The 20948-nt window shown below is 43.1% G+C and overlaps 1 protein-coding gene across 4 annotated transcripts in view; it reads right to left on the bottom strand.

The window, feature by feature from the left end:
• Positions 1–20948, bottom strand: part of LOC142160711 (alpha-2-macroglobulin-like protein 1) — a 138239-nt gene that overhangs the window by 99693 nt on the left and 17598 nt on the right. For all 4 annotated transcript variants that reach the window (XM_075215594.1, XM_075215592.1, XM_075215593.1 and 1 more), the window contains exons 4-7: positions 13163–13343; positions 11498–11663; positions 8272–8324; positions 7580–7600 (exon numbers count right to left, since the gene is read on the bottom strand). In XM_075215594.1, the coding sequence (XP_075071695.1) occupies positions 7580–7600; positions 8272–8324; positions 11498–11663; positions 13163–13343 (421 nt within the window). The remainder of the gene's footprint in view (positions 1–7579; positions 7601–8271; positions 8325–11497; positions 11664–13162; positions 13344–20948) is intronic.

Raw genomic sequence — 20948 nt, 5'->3', positions numbered from 1 at the left:
GGGGAATCAATTATCAATTTATTTATGGCGATATTGGTTTATTTTATTCTCTGATCAAAATCACCCTTTCTGTTTCCACTGATGACTAACTGTACAGTGATCATAATTAACAGCTTGTGTTATAAGCAGAGTCATGAGAGGTGAAGATTAGTTCAATTAATAAGTAGAATAACTATTAGTGCCCGGTGTTACTGCTGCTGTGTTATCAGGGCCATCTCTTCCATTGGGCACAATGGGCAGGTGCCCGGGGGCCCTGCGGGCAAGTGGGCCCGTCCCAGGCAGCACTGAAAAAAAAATACTTTGAAAAAAAAAAGAAAATACTTACCTTGCGGTCACGCTGTCACGTCAGCTAGCGATCCGGCTCCCTACCTGGTCCCCTCTTCTGTGCTGTGGTCGCAGTGAATGTTGGGCTTGATGTCACGCCCAACATTCACTGCAAGCACAGCACGGAGGAGTGCAGAAGAGAACTTGGAAAAAAGAAGAGAAGGGGATCGGACTTAGGGTAAGTTAAGGGGGCACCTATATATATAATATATATATATATATATATATATATATATATATATATATATATATATTTATTTAGGGGCCCCGGTGCACTGCATTGCCCAGGGGCCCATAATGTAGTTAAGGTGGCCCTGTGTGTTATACTTATAAGTATTATCCTGACTTATATTCGGCATTACCATCACTATACATATCAGTGGATATTACTATTGGCATTTCACTGAACATTAATGTTGCTGACCTATTACTGGGCATAACTACTGGCATATCACCAGATATTATTTCTGCTGTGCTTATTACTGTACATGACTAATGCTGGGCATATTAATTATATCTGTAATGCTGGCAAATTAAAGACCAAAAGAACTGTTATATTTATTACTCCTTAGCCAGTATATTAATGAACATTACTAAGTTTGCCCATATTAGTAAGCATTCCTGCTAACACATTACTGCCCATTAGTAATGTTACAATATTACTGTGCATTATTGATGGAATATTACTGGGGACAAACAATACTGCTCATGTACTTGTTAGTGAAACCTATCACTGATACTGCATCATGCATTCTAGATATTACAATTTCTGGGCTTTCAACTACTACTACTGGATATTTTAGTGAGCTTATTACTACTGATATCCAGCTGGGTATAGCACTACTAGTGGGTATAAAACAACACATTGGTACCCTCTTGCACAATTGACTCTACATCACAAACATGAGTGTGGTCGATGGCTAGACATTCAATTGTTCGACATTCAAAAAGTCAAAATTAGGTTGACAATTGAAATGTTGACGGTATAATTAGATTGACAATTTAAATGTAGACACTATTATATGGTTATGATTACCTACCTAATAATACTGTTTTTATTTCAATTGCTGACCTAATAATTCTGTCAATGTCATTATTGTTGATTTTCCAACCCTGTCTATAGTATGGTTTCGATCATATAAATATCGATCATGTAACTGTTGAACATATGAATCACACCCCTCTATGTAGTATGCTTGCTCTCCAGATGACTGTCTGTATGTAATACCAGTTATTTTAAAGTGTGATGCTACAACAAGCGTGGAGGTAGCAAAAAGATTAGAATCCCCCTCCCTATTGGTTATCTCATTTTATAGCAGTTTAGTGTCCAATTTGCTCTTATTTCTCTAAATAGAAATAAAACCAGAGGGCATTCTATCAACTCAGTTGTAGACTAGGTTTAATTTCCATTTTATTTGCCAAGTAATTTCTTTATGAGGTTATGCTAAAAAACTTGATTTGTGAAGATACAACCAATGTTAGTGTTTTTTGATGAACATCATTCAGTTTCAGTTATAACAGTCATTGGCAGATTGACTATAGACCTTACTGGGAGAATTCCCGATAGGCCGATGGCCTCCCACATAATGTTATGGGGCCATTTAGGGCAGAGGCAGTCTGGTTTGGTCCCAAATTCAATTAATTGTGAGGTCTTCTTTGTAGGGATGAGCCCATGCAGTCTAGAGCTTTACAGAGGTAGCGCTGCCTATTGGTGTGTGCTCGTGCGCCCCCACCAGAGCCTTTGCCAGCCTTCTATTTTGCTCTTCCCCTTCCTCCCAGTTGCTTCCTCAATTGGCAAAGAATTGCACCGCATGGTCCCAGCACAAGAAAGCAGAATGCAACATTCAATATAAGTAGCTTCCCCTCACCTCCTCTGCCAACGCCTGACTCTGTTTACCACCCATGCATGTCTCACCAACTGTGTTAGTAGCTCTGTGCTCCCCATAACCTGGGATCCTGTTACAATTGTTTCTATGAGTTTGTGTTAGTTGCCTTATTACTTACTGTATCTCATTTTTACCTGTGTGACCTGTGTTTGAAATTAACTACTTAGCTTAATTTACATTATCTCCATGGTCTTCATATTGGGAATTCTGGCAGATGGCAAGTAAAAACAATTATCTGATTTTAATAAATTTTGCTGAGTGTCTCAATAGTATATTTTTGTTATGTTATAGGTATTATTCATCATACACCCAACTCCATTGGTACATGCAGTAATGGGGGTTTGAAACACTGCTGGTCAGCAGGAGTGGATTAGGAGCTTAAAGTGGCCCTGGAAAAAGTTCTGAAAGTGGCATTGCACAGGTGGGACCAAATCAACTGTAGGTGGGGCCAATGCAAATCTAGGTGGGGTTAGCATACCGTTATCCCTAGACACATCAGTGGTAGGCGAGGCTAATGTAACATGCTATGGTAGGCAGACCTAACACAAAAGTAGGCAAAGCACTGAACTGGTAGTGGAGCAAACACAGATAGATAGAGTCAGCACACCAGTGGGTAGCATTGCTTTTCTGAGTGATGCAGATTAATCCAGCATCAGGTAGTTTTCAAGGTTATCATTAATGTGATGGTAGTTGAGTCTGAGAATTTGTTGCTGTAAGATATATTTTCTAACTAGGGTCCCATCCACTGTCAATTTACAATACAGAGAACAACCTAGTGACCACCATACAATACAGACAACTACCTAGTGACCACTATACAATACAGACAACTACCTCGTGACCACCATACAATACAGACAACTACCTAGTGACCACCATACAATACAGACAACTACCTAGTGACCACTATACAATACAGAGGACAACTACCTAGTGACCACCATACAATACAGACAACTACCTAGTGACCACTATACAATACAGACAACTACCTAGTGACCACTATACAATACAGAGAACAACCTGGTGACCACTATACAATACAGACAACTACCTAGTGACCACTATACAATACAGACAACTACCTAGTGACCACTATACAATACAGAGAACAACCTGGTGACCACTATACAATACAGAGAACAACCTGGTGACCACTATACAATACAGACAACTACCTAGTGACCACTATACAATACAGAGAACAACCTGGTGACCACTATACAATACAGACAACTACCTAGTGATCACTATACAATACAGAGAACTACCTAGTGACCACTATACAATACAGAGAACAACCTGGTGACCACTATACAATACAGACAACTACCTAGTGACCACTATACAATACAGACAACTACCTAGTGACCACTATACAATACAGAGAACAACCTGGTGACCACTATACAATACAGAGAACAACCTGGTGACCACTATACAATACAGACAACTACCTAGTGACCACTATACAATACAGAGAACAACCTGGTGACCACTATACAATACAGACAACTACCTAGTGACCACTATACAATACAGACAACTACCTAGTGACCACTATACAATACAGAGAACAACCTGGTGACCACTATACAATACAGACAACTACCTTGTGACCACTATACAATACAGACAACTACCTAGTGACCACTATACAATACAGAGAACAACCTGGTGACCACTATACAATACAGAGAACAACCTGGTGACCACTATACAATACAGACAACTACCTAGTGACCACTATACAATACAGAGAACAACCTGGTGACCACTATACAATACAGACAACTACCTAGTGACCACTATACAATACAGAGAACAACCTGGTGACCACTATACAATACAGACAACTACCTAGTGACCACTATACAATACAGACAACTACCTAGTGACCACTATACAATACAGAGAACAACCTGGTGACCACTATACAATACAGACAACTACCTTGTGACCACTATACAATACAGACAACTACCTAGTGACCACTATACAATACAGAGAACAACCTGGTGACCACTATACAATACAGAGAACAACCTGGTGACCACTATACAATACAGACAACTACCTAGTGACCACTATACAATACAGAGAACAACCTAGTGACCACTATACAATACAGAGAACAACCTGGTGACCACTATACAATACAGAGAGCATCATGTAATACAAGTAGCATATTAGTGATTGCCACTCAATATCATCTACCTCATCATTAATTAACCTCTAATTGAAATAATTAACTCCTTCATTGCTATCATAACAACCCCATTCAACATCATTAACCCCTTTATAATGATTAACTTCCTCCTCCTCATTATTAATTAATTCCCACATCATTTATATTAATTAACCTCCTCATTACCTTCCTCAATCTCATCAAAAGAAGCTTTTCATAGAAATTTAATCCATTAAGATCACCCTCGTAATCAAACCAAAGCTTATTAACTAACCTCCTTATTCTCAATATTTCTTCCCTCAATTATACTTATTCCCCCCTCCACTCTGTCACGATCGGCATCCTGCCATCTTGCAGCTCCTGTCTGCCAGGAACGATATTGGACCTTTTGTATATATATATATATATATATATATATATATATATATACACATCCTGCATAGGCCAGAGGGAGATTAACACCTGCCTCTGGCCTACAAAAGCCTGCTTGTCCCAGCAGTCTTGGCCAGATCATCTGTAGCTCTTACATGTGTTGCTGTTCCTGTGTTCTCTCCTGATTGATCTCCTGGAATTGACCTCTGCTTGTCCCTCCGTTTTTGCACCTCTGCCTGTGACCCCTGACTCGGCTTGTCTGAGTCTGTACCTGCTTTCAGCTCTCCAGTGTTACAGAGGACTAACCTGTTGCAGATTGTTACCAGCAGTCTCCACTACCTCGTGGTAAAGTCCCGCAGATCATCACATTCTGCATTTATTGTTTACTGAGTTCCTTTGCTATCTCTGCCATACCCTACCGTACTGCATCCTGAAACCTCAGTAATCAGTGTTTAATGAAAACCACTTTGTTTACTACGCTCTTTCTGTGGTTTTATATTGGGAATCCTGACACACTCCCACTAACCTGCTCCTACTTCTCTCTCTATCCCGACTCACCTACTCAGGGCCGGATTTACCGCTAGGCAACCTAGGCAACTGCCTAGGGCCTAGCGGCTCTCGGGGGGCACAGCTGGGGGGAACAGGAGCAATTTATAAATAAATAAATAAATAAATAAATAAAAAATCAGCCCCTCCCCCGACTCGCGGCACCCCCCCCCCCCCGTGACTCGTGCGGGAGGGGAAAGGGGTGTGCCACGAGTCGGGGGAAGGGGGGGTCGGGTGCCGCGAATCGGGTCCCGGCAGCCTCTTCTCCTTCCAGTGTCTCAGTGATAGAGAGAGGAGGAGAAGAGGCTTGCCGGGACCCGAAGAGCGATCACGTGACTCTTTTTTTTTTTTTTTAATCTGGACTGACCGAGGAGGAGCAGCGCGCCGGAGAAGAGAGGCAATAGAAAGGTAAGAAAACAACGGAGGGACAGAGGTGGTGATGGTGAAGGGGCACAGAGTGGTGATGGTGATGGGCACAGAGGTGGTGATGGGCACAGAGGTGGTGATGGTGAAGGGCACAGATATGGTGATTGGCACACAAGTGGTGATGGTGATTGGCACAGAAGTGGTGATGGTGAAGGGCACAGAGATGGTGAAGGGGCACAGAATTGGTGATAGTGATTGGCACCGAGGTGGTGAAGGGGCACAGAATTGGTGATGGTCATGGGCACAGAGGTGGTGATGGGCACAAAGTTGGTGATGGGCACAGAGGTGGTCATGGTGAAGGGCACAGAGGTAATGATGGTGAAGGGTACAGAAGTGGTGATGATGAAGGGCACAGAGGTGGTGATTGTGAAGGGACACAGAATTGGTGATGGTGATTGGCACAGAGGTGGTGATGGTGAAGGGCACAGAGGTGGTGATGGTGATGGGCACAGAGGTGGTGATGGGCACAGAGGTGGTGATGGTGATTGGCACAGAGGTGGAGATGGTGATTGGCACAGAGGTGGTGATGGTGAAAGGGCACAGAGGTGATGGTGAAAGGGCACATGTGATATTGTGAAGGGGCAAAAGTGACAATGAAGGGGCACAGTGTGATGATAGAGGGACAAAAGTGACAAGAGCACATACTTGGATTTATGCGTATTATTTTTGCAAACAACTTAAGTATTTCTGCCCTGACTTCAATATTTATTAAGTTGTTTTGACCCAACTACTTAAATAAACGGGACTGCTTGGTAATTATTTAGGGGCGCCTTTTTCTGCAGCAGGGTGGCCTTGCTCTTTTCACATGTTAGGTACGCCCCCAAAGATGCAAGCCACGCCCTCACCACCTGTGGCGGCGTAGCGGCAGCACATACTTTCATATCTACGTAACTATAGGGGTATATGGTAGGCTGCAAAGATATAGTGCTATGGATTGTTTCAGGGAGGGGGCCCAAAAACAGTATCCTGCCTAGGGCCCTATGAGGTCTAAATCCGGCTCTGCACCTACTCCTATTTCTCACCTTTTCCTAATCTGAATCCTGCTCCGAATTGGTGAGACACCGTACAGCGGATTGGTGGTCCCGCAGAAGCATGCTTGAAGGAGAGGCCACCAGAGTGGAGGTAGTAGCCGTGCACTGTAGCAATAGGCTACACAGCCACTACATGGGCAGGGATTAAAGCGGCAGCCAGTATGAAATAAGAGTCTGGTGGTGCGGCCTCAGACAGACTCCTGATTCGCTGCCAGATAATGTTCTCTACAGGACCTCCCGTTTTATATGTCGTGCAGGTCCTGATGGTTTAGGCAGCGGGGGCAGCACCCCCCCCAGACACCCTGCGCTGGTATGAAAATAAAATATTTAAAAAAAAACAAACACATTAGGTGGTCTCATTAGGCCACCAGCTTACCAGGAAAGTTCCTGGTAAGACCTATGGCCAATCCGCACCTGCTGGTCTGGGATTCCTCATTGCAGATTTTGCATGCATTGGGAGTCTGATTTATAGAAGGACGAAAAGCCTGACCAAATAGGGGTGTTTCTGGCTTCAAAGTGTTACAGCCGGGATAAAGATTGAAATTGTCTGGTGAACTCTATTTACCAATTATGGCGACAATATTTGAACCACATGTTCAGTTATCACCATCTCAGCTGTTTTCCCAGGTTACCACCATTGTGGCTACTACTAAAGGTGTAATAACCACGCCTACTTGGTCCCGGCTTCATGAGTCCACTTTCAGAATTTGTTCCAGTACCACTTCAAGTTCCCAGTCTGCCCCTTGTAACAGTGATAGTAAGATGAATCCGATATAAATTCAACTAATAGAACTATAAACACTCACCTGAAGCTCCACCAGGGGGTACTGCAAGACAAAGAAAATAATCTTTAGGAAAGAAATTCCCAGCCCAGAAGAAGGACATAGGCCAAGGTGCCCCTATCTTCTATTGACCATGTCAGTCTGCTCCAAACTGTTTCCTTATCCAAAATATAATATGTTGTATGCAACCCTTCTATGTACCTCAGTTGGTAACTATTGACACTTTCATATCTCTGCACTCTCTGCTGTGGACTGCACTGTATGCTGGGTCCTTCCTTGTGGAGGACACATTTTGTTAGGGATCCTCAAGGTGCAAAAGGAGGTTATCCCAGAAATGGTATCCCCACTATAAAATTACAGGGGTGTGTATTAAAATATATCCTCTATGTATCCATATCTGTATGTAAATATTATTTTTATTCTTAATGTCTTTTATTTGAAAAGGCGCCAAAGCGCTGCAAAAACAGCAGACAGTGAGGAGAACAGCATACAAAAGACAAAATAAATGCAGACGTAAAAGCTAGGGAGGGTCATATTCGGGAGAGTATACAATCTAGTGTGGAAAGGGCACCGCTGAGACAATATGAGTAAATGTGGCTCAGAGTGGGGATTGGGACACTCGTAAGGTGTATAGGTGTGAGCAGTATATAGTAGTGAGGGTGGAGTAATTATATATAAATTCCAAAACTTGAACTGTTATAATACAATATACTCACATTATCATTGCATATTTCCATGTCCTGATAAACTTTTACCATACGGATGTTGACTAAGATGGGGGAAGGAACAGCATCGTTAATATAATGCATAAAACAATATAAACTGGAATATTTTCACACAGCACAGTGTACCTTAGCATCAGGACATTTGTATAATTAAAGTGCTAATTCCATAACTGTAACATTTGTGAATCTACTAGAGACTGACAGTCCAATATTAGCCCTTATTTCTTAAAGACCTACGGTATAGGATCCACCTCACAAGCAATGCAGCTAGACCCTGGACTGGTCAGCTTTAGGCTGGATACTTGTAGCAAAGAGGAGAATCTGTTTTACATCTCAAGGGATTGAACCAAGCAGGAGACTGAAAAGGGCTCTGCCTAAACCCATGTGCCAATAAGGACTAGGATAAATAATCGTGACCATCCCAGAGGAGGTAATTATACCCCACCGGCATTATTTGGTGGGGGGGGGGGGGGGGAGATTGGTTTTCGGAATAATCAGTGCCTTAATACAACTGGTTTTAATTGTTCTAAATCTGTATATTGTTATGTTATAGGTATTATTGAATCTATATATTGCCCTAGGAAGAATAGTTATATTCTGTGAAAAGAATGGATCTTTGTTAAGAATACCAACATATTTTTGATACAGCCTATCTTATCTGACCGAAGTTAGACGCTGTCTCCAAAGTGGATTTTATTTCCGGTTTTAAAACACTCCTTACAATTAATAACCCCTGCTCTAGCTTTGGAAGAATCTATTAATGATATTGTGTAAATGTTGTTTGTAAACTGACTAAGTAATAATTGTATTCAATTGGTCAAAATCTGACAATTTAGTACAGTTTTCCAAAATAACTATTTCATTTCACAATCTTAAAAAAAAATGCTTTAGAGACAATAGTGCTCTGGTCATCATACAGCAATAAAACTGTTACAAAATGAATTTGGTTGATGTTATAATGAGAGGTGAAGGATAATATCCAATCATGCTTATTCAAATATTGGGTTAATTCTGGAAACTTAATCTAGAGCTTCTCCAGATACATATCAAATTATCAATGTATCTTTGATAAAAGACAAAATTTGTGGTAAATGGGTTATTTTGAAAGATGTTGTAATGTTTAAACAAACTCACAAACAGGCTGGCATAACGTGGTGCAAACTTTGTATCCATGGCAGTCCCCCTAACACTCGGAAAACATTGTAGATCTGTTGATAAGTTAGGAGTATGATAATTAAAAAGGAGCCAATGTGCATCTTGGCGAGCCATGTTGCACTGCAGGGGGGGGGGGGGGGATTTTAAATGTGTGGATATATTTAGCATTAGGAGGGGCGTTTAATAGATCAACTCTAAGTAGCGGTGCAAAAAAAAAAGTTGTCTAATATTTGTGTGCTGTATGGAACAGCAGCCGATATTTTCCGTGCATGCAAAAATATATTAAAAATAATTTGAACCCCTTTGCAACATGGTTCGTCCATGGAGCATGGAGCTTCCTAACTCAGCATCAGGTCATGTCCGTCAAAATAAGTTCTAGGGATTCTAAAAATGTTCATTAGTCTCCTGGGCATAATAGGTTCTTTAGATGTGTGTGTATATATATATATATATATATATATATATATATAGACTTGTCTCTATACAGTTTCTATAAGGAACATTTGAATAAAGTGCAGAAAAATCTCTAACTAACCAAAGAAAATCTTTATATGCCTCAAATATGAGTAAATAAAGGCATCTCTTTCCAATAAAAAAAATAATAAACAAAACATGAAAATTTGAAGTCAGATAATCAATACCTAAACTGACAAATGGTGGGTCTACTTGGATTTGGAGGTGTCGGTGGGGGAGTCATATTATAGATTTCTGCATTTTGGGTAAATGATAATAAAATACTATTGATGGTTTTCTAATTTATAAATCTTTCTCCAGTTAAAGACAATTTTCTAGGAATATGCTTTTCTCATGAAGTTGAGCAGGACAGTGTTCCGGTCACTGAAGGCAACTGTCAAACAGGATTGGTGCAGGCCTTCCTGAGGCGCGTACTCTCCCCGGTCTTCACCAAGAACCTCCGCAAGGCAGGATGGATTTTGCTGCTGGTAGCCTAGCCTGCAGGTTGCGACCCTCACGGTTGTCCCCTGAAGTCATACAGGGTAGATGGATGGTTGCAGCTGGATAAAGACAGGCAGGTATCGAGGTCATGGTCAATATACCAAGCCGGGTCGGATAAACTCTGAGGTACACAGAGCCGAGGACAATTCAGAAAGCAAGGTCAGTGAACGGGTCGGATACACACTGAAGTATGTGATGGCCAGGATAATTCAGAAAGCAAGGTCAGAAAACAAGCCTGGTCGGATACACACTAAAGTAACTAGCACAAGGGTTAATCCAGGAAACTTAGTCAGACAAACCAGAAGAGATTCACTAGGAGCTGAGAACCAGGGTATAGCAGCCTGTTGCTCTGACACAGACAGTGTGTCAGAGTGGATCTTATATAGTGCAGGTAGTTTCAAACTTCCCGCCCAGAGTCACATGATCGCAGCACCAAACAGGGAGAAAACAAGTGCGTGCTGGGATCAGGAGCGTGGAGCAGGAAAGCTCCTCACAGTCAGTTTGGGGTGCATCAGTCGGATCACCCTAATTTCCAATGGAAACCCTCAGCATTAATAATTCTTGAAGCCTATACCAGTCAATCATTCTTATTTTGTAACACAATACCTCCTCTCTTATCTGCAATCTCCATCAATATATCAACCTTCTGCTGTAATGATGTTTGTGTTTGTTCATCACTGGTGTTCACATTCATATGTGCAGATTTTGTTTTGCTTTTATAAAAATATAAAAAATATGAAATTAAACTTGTTCATTTGCCCCTTTACTCTGTGATGGACAACTAGTTAGTTTTGTCTTGAAACAGTTAGGACCTTGACACACCGTAAAATGTGTACACGGGTAACATGCAACATACAGATTATAGTGTCATACAACAATCTACTCCTACAGCACAGTATTACAGTATTTTACAGACATCCTATATTGCTCTTCCTGAAGTAACAAGACAGAAAATAACATAGAAACGAAAATTGCTTCTGTGTTGCTTTTCTTTATCGCACCATCTGTTGACTTCGAATTATTGCAATTAACCAACGACAGAAAAAAATTCTGACAACTACCCCCTCTGTAGAGTTCCACTCCTCACACACACCTTCTTACACCTCACCTTTTTGGCCTGGTTTATATACAGACTTGTCAGTTTGGATGAGAGTTCCTATACTTTTCCTCCAGATAGTCACAGTTTTGGTGGCCAACTGTAGCTTGTTGCCTCCGATCTCCTGTTCGTGAACCTCAATCTCTACCTTTTCTGTGTCCCCAGCAGGTTCAGGAACCTGGGAAATGGTGAGTAAATTGGTAGACTTGAAGTTTCATGTTTTAGTAAATTGCTTTAATATTAGACTTCTAAGAAGAGTGGAGAATAAAGAGCAGGGTACAGAGGAAGTTTCTGCCCTTGTCAGATACTGAACACAGTGATCACTTTTCGGCTCTTGGACTCTGAGGGTCATTTACGCATGAGGGGCAGCACATTTGTAGATGCCCAAATGCAGCTGCCATTTACAGCTTATAGTTCATCTGCAGAACCAATGTGTGCGATCACTGCAGCATGGAAGATATAATTCAAAAACAGATGTCTCACACAATTCTCACCCAACATGACCAACTATGACATGTAGCCCACCCCATTATTAATGTTAGTTGTTCCATTATACTGCTCACAACATCTCAGTCCCTTGGCAGTTACCCCAATGCCCTCAATACCTCAAGTCTCAATGCAATAGGGAGAGCAAGATATGTACTGGGCGTGGACCAATGTTTCTTGAACAACTGTGTTCTGTTTGTTACCACTCTGTCCAGCTGCACAGTGTAAATGATAGATTAGTTAGGAGAATATCGGAGAAATCATTCATCACTGAGCAACTCTGCTTATTGCTGAACCTGGCCAGTCTTACAGAAGAGTTCCACACATAATATAAATTGTGTTTATGATGGAGTCTGAAATATTCCTCAATGCTTCTCTCTGTGAAGCCTGTCAAAACTTAGAGGTTTGTGACTGTCCCTTCTTTGCTTACTGTCAGTTTGTCAGCCCTGCCACTTCCCATAACACACCAACAATAATGCCATACTAGCACTTTGTCACTAGGCCATGCCAGTGCGGTGAGGGGATTATCACACATGGCTGGAAGACTCTTTATTAATATTAATGTCAAATATTGACCTTACTTTTTCTTAAACCTATACTATAAGCTACATAAAAATAAAGATTTCGCTAACTTCCCCTAACTGCATCCTTGAGGGCTGCTATAGGCAGATGTTTTCTAAGAGCTCTGTAAATCAATTTACTAAACCACCCTTAAATGGCAGCAGAAGAGGGGTGCAAGTAGGAGGGCCAATCACAAGTAACAATCTGTTGTCTGTGGCTTGTGATTGTTCCTCCCACTCACCAGACCACCTGTATTTTGGCCTGGGCTGTAAGCGGAAGAGGGGCTGTTATATGAACCTGTAGGTGGATATTGCACCGTTAAAGAGAAGGTAGACATAATAAAATAACAATATAAATTAAATTTTGTATTCTCTGTAATTAAATAAAGTATGATACTAAGTTTCTGTGCCTTCATTTTTCTTTTGTTTTTTTCCCAAGCTGTCATGACATCATTTTATTATTATGTATAATAATTACATACATTATGTGAACTATTTTATTCAGTATTTTCAAAGTATTCAGCTTGTGTTTTTCGCACTTATTTTCCATTTTCAGTTACTTAGGCCCAATTAATTGATTGATGTTTTGAGGCTATATGTGTTTTTTCTTCAATGAGCTCTCACAATTTACCTGGAAAGACTCGCAGTGCCAAATGGGGTGGTTTGGCAGCCTCCTATACAGGGTTATGGTTCCAGATGAGGTCTTTAGATCAACTGATACATTTAAGAATCCAATGGGGTTTGATATACAGATACAAAATTTGTCTTTTGATGGGTAATACAGGTCAGGTGAAATGAACACGGCATAATTTCTAAAAATGAAAAAAAGAAAATAAATATCTCACTTGTAAAACCAACAGACTGCCCCAGATTTCATGCTAGTTCAGTCTACTACACAAATTACTTGTCTTAATTTACAACCCCAGCCATGCCAGGGGCATGAGACAGCAAACTTGGTCAGGACTCTTCATTGGCCCTTGGCAAGGAGAAAATACACACTGTTATTCTCTTACTGCAGAGGATCAGCAAAAACAACATTTCTGGTTTTCAAGTTCTACCAGATTAACCATTTACCAGCAGAATACAACATTGCCATATAGCTGGGGATAGAACATTGCAATATAGTGTGGGATATAGATTTTGTGCAAAATAGACTGTCCCGACATTGACAAAATGTCTTCTTACATATTTGTACAGAAGGAAGTTCACCTAAGGAACTACGGGACAAAAGATTCTCAGAAGACCTTTCAGGCATTTTCTTGAACCATTTGTGTCAGCCATCAAAAATGAAATTTTTGTTCTTACAGGGAAATCTGTTTCTCTTAACACAGTTGGGGGAAACTGCTCACCATGGGGGTATAGAGAGTGCTGTGTGGAGTAAGGAACTAAAAAACTTGTTTATCCTGCTCTCTGCCTTCTTTGCCCCCCCCTGTACAGAAGTCTCAGTTACTTAACTTACAAAACCTCAAGAGATGGCAAAGACACATCCAACAGAACACTCAACAGAACCGTCAGAACAAAAGGGGTGGGAGCAAAGTATCCCCCAACTGTGTTAAGAGAAAAGGATTTTACGGTAAATACAAAAATCCTATTTTCACTTGCACAAACAGTTGGGGGACACTGCTCAGCATGAGGACGTTCCAAAGCTGCCCCTATGGATTGGTACACTCAGAGTGAGCTGCATGTAAAACTATATGGGCAAAACTGGCGTCTTTGGACGGAAGACCAGGTTGCCGCTCTACACAACTCCTCAACCAAGGCCCCATTCTGGGCCAACCAAGAGGCATGAGCAGTAAGACATCAGGAACTAGAGATCCCGCAGAGATATAAGCATGATGAATAATCGCAGCAATTCATCCGGTGACCGTTTGTTTAGTGGCCAGTCAGCCAGCCACGCTTCCTAACATCATACAAACCAAGAGACTGTCTTTCATACAGAAGCCAACCAATCATCATACACAGGGCCGGATTAAGGGAATGGAGGCCCCTGGGCTAAGCGCGCCTCCATTCCCCAGTGAGGCCCCCATTGTGAGCCGCCCGCCGCCCCCATCCCCCATGAGGGCCCCCCCCAAAGCGCTTACCTGTCAGTCCAGTCCTCTGTCCCCGGCGTGCTGTATGCTCCTTACTGAGGAGATCTCGCGAGAGTTCACTCGCGAGATCTCCTCAGTAAGCAGAGTACTGAGCGCCGGGGACGGGTGACTGCACTGACAGTGCTCAGCAGCATTGATCGGGCTGGGGGCGCCCCCGCCCCCGGACCGACCAATAATGCTGCTGCGGACTTTGAAGGGCACCCTGGATGCCCGAGGCCCCTGGGCTATAGCCCAGTTAGACCTCGGGTTAATCTGGCCCTGATCATAGATTCGCAAGATGCTAACCACATCCAAAGTGAGAAGAGAATCCTGACTGTTGGATTGTGAATACCAAGGTAATGCAGGAATGACAATATCCTCTGGTTGATCTGAAGTTTAGAGACCACTTTGGGCTGAAATGAAGTCTTGGTATGCAAAACCCCTCAGTCAGCGTGAAAAATGAGAATGTCAGGTCGTAGACCTCTTGAGGATAACAAGAGCAGGACAATAACCGGTATTAGCGCTACTGAACTAACAGGTGCGGAGTCTAACGCACCCCTGGTATTCGCCAGGGACACCCACAAGGAGGTTTGGACTTTGCTGCACAGGGTACACAGGTAGCGGTCCTGCTAGCCAGTTGCCGGTGTAGTGTAGAAGGGTCAGACGGTCCGGGTCAAGCCAAATCGGGAATGCAAGGTACCAGGGAGAATCCAGGAGAAGGGTCAACAAGCCGAGGTCGCGGAGCAATATGGGTCTGTCACGGTTTGGTATTTTGGACTCTGGATCTGTTGATAGATGTTGTGGGAACAGATCCTCGGGGAGTGAGATTATGGTAGTACACTGGTAAGTGGTAATGATAGCCTGAGGTTCAATAGATGCCAGATGCAGGATAAAAGTACAATCAGAGGTTTAATGATGACTGGATGAATATACAGGAAAGTCTTGATATATGTATATATATACACACTAGAAGCGTAGTACAAGGTGGATGGAGCCACCGGCAATATCACATGCAATATGAACAATCAGCATATAATTAGATAAGGTTTTGAATGCACAGTCCAGCAATAAGGTTGAAAGAATAAGGCAGCAGGTATATGGTATCACAGTTGAGCAGCCCACATCAGAGGAGAGATTAACTGTCCAGGTAGCAGTATATGCACCTGTTACTCTGGCACCCTAATGGCGCCAGAGTCAGGTTTAAATGGAAAGGAGCAGCAGCTGATTGGAGGACTTCAGGAGGGCAGCGCGCCGAGGAGTAGTAGCATCCCGTTGCCTAGCAACGGGATGGGGGCAGGGCGCATGAGCCCGACAGCCGTCCACAGGAAGCCGCAGCGGGTCTGTTGCTAAGCAACAGAGCAGTCAGCGGAAGTCGGGCATCCGTCCGCGGCTGTCAGAGATCAGCGGGGACAGCGCCTGACAGTGAAGAGGTAACCTACAAGACAGAGCTGCAAGCTCAGAAACACGTCTGGCTGAGTAAATTGTCATTAAAAAAGTGACTTTCTGTGTGAGATGCTTCAAAGAAAGAGACTCCATTGGTTCAAAAGGCAACTTTTGCAATACTGCGAGAAGGTTTAGGTCCCATAGCGCCAGTGGAAGAACAAAGGGTGGCTGAACATGGATGACTTCCTGCAGAAAAGTGTGGATGTGTGGCATCAAAGACAAGTGACTTCTGGAAGTAAACTGTCTAGGCCAAAACATAGACCTAAGAGACGCCAATCTCAAGATCTTGTCCAAACCAACTTGCAGGAATATCGAAACCAGACGGAAGGAAGAAGTGGGATCTCCTTGCTTCTGACAACAACCAATGTATGTTCTCCAAATACAATGGTAATTGCTAGAATACATTAGTTTCCTGGCTTTAATCATAGTCTGGATGTCCTTATCTGAAAGGCATTCTTGTCTGAGAATCAAGGCTTCAACCGCCATGCCATCAAAGCTAGCCATGCTAGGTCCTGATGGAAGAACAGACCCTGGCTGATAGGATCTTCTCTGAGAGGGAATCACTAAGTTGAATCTGTTGTCATGGCAAGAAGATCTGCGTACTGTGACCTTCTCAGCCGGTCGGCGCTAAAAGAATCACTGGAACTCTCTCGCTCTTTGCCCTTTTCAACACCCAAGTCAACATTGGAATTGAAGGAACTATGTAAACCAACCTGTAATTCCAGGGAACCATCATGGCGTCCATTAGAGACGCCTGTGGATTCAAGGTCTTGGCGCAATACCTGTCCACCTTGCGGTTCAGCTGAGAGGCCATTATGTTGACCTCCGGCTGATCCCACTTGTGTACAATCTGAACGATCACCTCCGGGTGGAGGGACCATTCCCTGGGGGTGGATGGCAAGTTGGCTTAAGTAATAATTTTCCCATTTGTCCACTCCTGAGATAAAGACTGAACGCAAACAGATCTATACCTCACCTGTGCTTGGACCAGGACATTGAAGACTGCCCATAACTTGAGGACATTGATAGATAGCCTTGTCTGCTCCCAGGTTCAGAGCTCCTGTAGTGCAGAGTTACTGCACCCCAGCCTGAGAGGCTGGCGTCTGTGGTCACTATGGTCCAATTCCACACAGAAAAAGGGTGTCCCTGACTGAGGGTCCATGTCCGCAGCCACCACAACAGAGACAGGTGGTGTGGTCAACAGCTAGTAAACTGAGTCTCTAAGTCAGAGGTTTCCAAGTTCAGTCCTTAAGGGATACCAACAGTTCATATTTTCAGGATTTCTTTAATCATGCACAGGTGAATTAATCTATTTGGCTGGGTCAGTAATTATCCCACCTATTTCTATAGACAGAAATCCTGAAAACATGAACTGTTGGTAATAGCCCTTGAGCACTGAACTTGGACACCTCTGCTTCAAGTGAGGATCTGACCTTGTCCACTTTGTGAGGATCTCGCTTTGGAGGAGCCATGAGCAAAAGCGAGTGAACTGTATTGCTTATCCACCTCCCAAGATCTGAGCCAATGCGTGCGTGTAGCCACCACTGCCAGAGAAGAAGTCCAGGATAACCACAGACCTGCTTCCAGGACCATGTCACCCAAGAATTCAGCCGCATCTTTAATGTGGTCTGCCAGTGGGGACAGTTTAGCTCTAAGCACCCCTTATTTAATGTCATTAGTAAGAGAAATGGACCCTTTTTCCACTGCTTTGATCGCCCATGCCTCTGCAGCTACCAGGCAGAGGGAGGCACCAGAAGCCAAATAGATGGATTTTACAAGTTCTTCACATTTTCTATCTGTGCTGTCTTTCAAACTAGCAGCACGTGGCCATGGAATGATGGTAGATTTAGCCAAATGCGCAATAGGAGCATCCACATTTGGATGCGTCTCCCATGATGCAACTTCCGTTCCCATAAAGGGGTAAGAGAGGCGTTACCTACTAGGAATCTAGTATTAGGTTTCCATTTTCAGTCTATCCTCTTCCCAAATATCTGACAATTGTGGAGAAGATGGAAAAGAAAAAGTTTGCTTCTTTTTCATTTTACACAGAGAAATCTGAGGGGTCACCTGTTATAACTCAGTAATGTTAAGTGTCTGTCTTACTGCTAGGAAAGGACCTTCCTCTCCTTGCCTACAGGAGGAATCATCTTCCCAAGCTGAGAGATCTTCTGAATTGAAATCTTCCTGAAGTTCCCCCTCCTCCTGAAGGGAAGGGTCTGTATTTGAATCAAGCAGCTCCTGGGCCAGAGACAGCGCCATTCACTTACGCTGCCTTCCAGAAGAACATTGTAGCATCCTTTCTAAAGAGGAAGAATCTCTGACCAATCCCTGGGTCGACCTTTCCAGGTATCGCATCCAGGGAGTTTGAAGTGATGCCACTGCTGTGTCAGGGGCTTGCTGAGATGCCTGTCCCAGCAGAAGGGCATCCATAGAGTGTGCCCCCAGGAAAAGAGTAGGAAAAGCATCACTACTTACTGTCCCAGGTTGTGCCATGTCTCGTTTAAGTTCCGCAATAGATATGGCCAGTTCTCTTGCCCAGGCCAGCTCCACCCTGTCGGATACATCCTCAGACTCACAATTCATGCACAGGGTGTCCTGGCCTGACCATCTACTAGGCAATTTGGTTTGACACCAGGAACAGGGGAAATATATCACCAAGCTGGATCCAGCTGTCTTGGACTTGTCCCTTTTTCTGACATAATTGAATACTGAAAAAAAGAAGTCAAACACAAGAAGCACACTGTAGAAAACAATTGCGGTCACTCCATAACATTAGAGGAGAGGAAGTTTCACATCCGGCAAAGGAAGGGGTTCATTACAGTAAGGGCAATCAAGATAAGTAAGTCACTGCCAGGGAAGGTTGTGATGGCAGATTCAGTTGATCTGTTCAAGAAAGAGTTAGACAAATTTTTAGCAGAAAAGGGTATCCAGAGTTATGACTGCTAATTAAAATGAAGGATAATAGTGGATCCAGGGAGAAATAGGACTGCAATTTTGGGTCAGTAGGGATTTTTCCCAGCTTCCTATCAGATAATATGCCCAGCACCTGTTTAATGCTGCTGTCTAACCCTAAGTCTGAAGCAGGCAGGGACCACTGGCAGCTCCATCCCAGCCATTTAATGAAGGGACTGGAGCTGCTGCCACTGCTCCTGGCATGGCCCGTTCTGTCTTCTGGGGTGACAGCTGGGTGCTTGGTCAGTATTCAAGTGTCTGAATCACCTTTAGACCGGGGGCCTTAGGTAATAGTGAGGGACACGGCTAAAAAGCTCCACGGGCACTCTTTCATATCCGTGGAGTTCACTATGGGAATACTGCTATGCCAAAAACCTGAAGAAATAAAATGAAGATTTATCAGAAATAAAATATGCATTATTCTGTGCACTACTCTGTAGGCACTAATTAAAAAAGGTAAGCTTTTGTTCAGGGGGGGGGGGCATAGAGGGGAGGGAGCAGGCTAGACAAGTCTTGTTAGTTCCTTACTTCAAATACCGCCCTCTATACCCTATGGTGAGCAGTGTCCACCAACTGTTTGTTCACGAAAATTAACTAGATTGAGGACATTTAAGTCCCAAGAAGTATATGCTTGGTGCATTGTTTTTGACCTTCACCCACTTTGATCACCCAGAAATCCAAAAGGTGGGAGTGGGAAGAATTAATCAGTGAAGAAGTGAGGCAGTGGTCATTGGCAGAGTGGTGTGGACGGGAGTTGGTTTGTGTGGAAATGAGGTTGGCTACCTAGGGTGGAGAGGAGTACTTGAGGGTCTGGGAAGGAGTTTGAATTGGATTCTAAAGCTGACACGGGATGGGAGCAGAGATAAAGCGTCAAGCGAGGAAAATGAGATAGGCAGCAACTTCGATGAAGAATTGAAGTGGTAGAGACAGGTGTAAGGGAGGTCAGAGAGGAGAAGGTTACAGTAATGAAATCGAGAGATAATGAGTGAGTGGATGAGAGCTTTAGTTGCATTTGGTTGTAGGAAAACCTAGATGTGATGACTAAAGACTAGAGATGGGCGGGTCCGGTTCTCCGAGAACCGAACCCACCCGAACTTTGGGTATCCGAGTACCGAGCTGAGCAGCTCGGTACTCTCCCGCCCATTCCGAATCCAAATCGAGGCCGAACGTCATTGTGACGTCGTCGGATCTCGGGACTCGGTTCTCGCGATACTTCAACTTTATAAATACACGCCTCCACAGCAATCCATCGCCATTTGACAGAGGGAGAGAGCAGGGTGTAGTCATAGGCTAATTAGAGCAGGGACAGAGAATACCATATTGTTCTTGCAATTGCTCTAACCAAAATCGCTAGTGCAGAGAGGAGGATAGAGGTTTATTATTTTTTCTTCATATTTGGCACTCCCCAGCGCTTTTGGGGTGTCCCCCATAATTGTGCATTAATATTTCTGGCTGTCAAAAGTCATATCTGTCAGCAGTATCTACTAAATAATTTGTAGCACACCTCAGTGTTTTTGGGGTGTCCTCCCTAATTGTGCATTAATATTTCTGGCTGTCAAAAGTCATATCTGTCAGCAGTATCTACTCAATAATTTTTAGCACTCCTCAGTGTTTTTGGGGTGTCCTCCCTAATTGTGCATTAATATTTCTGGCTGTCAAAAGTCATATCTGTCAGCAGTATCTACTCAATAATTTGTAGCACTCCTCAGTGTTTTTGGGGTGTCCTCCCTAATTGTGCATTAATATTTCTGGCTGTCAAAAGTCATATCTGTCAGCAGTATCTACTCAATAATTTTTAGCACTCCTCAGTGTTTTTGGGGTGTCCTCCCTAATTGTGCATTAATATTTCTGGCTGTCAAAAGTCATATCTGTCAGCAGTATCTACTCAATAATTTGTAGCACTCCTCAGTGTTTTTGGGGTGTCCTCCCTAATTGTGCATTAATATTTCTGGC

Source organism: Mixophyes fleayi, chromosome 6 (genome assembly GCF_038048845.1).
Source record: "Mixophyes fleayi isolate aMixFle1 chromosome 6, aMixFle1.hap1, whole genome shotgun sequence".
Classification (NCBI taxonomy): Eukaryota; Metazoa; Chordata; class Amphibia; order Anura; family Limnodynastidae; genus Mixophyes; species Mixophyes fleayi.
This window is presented reverse-complemented; position numbering and strand designations above follow the sequence as displayed.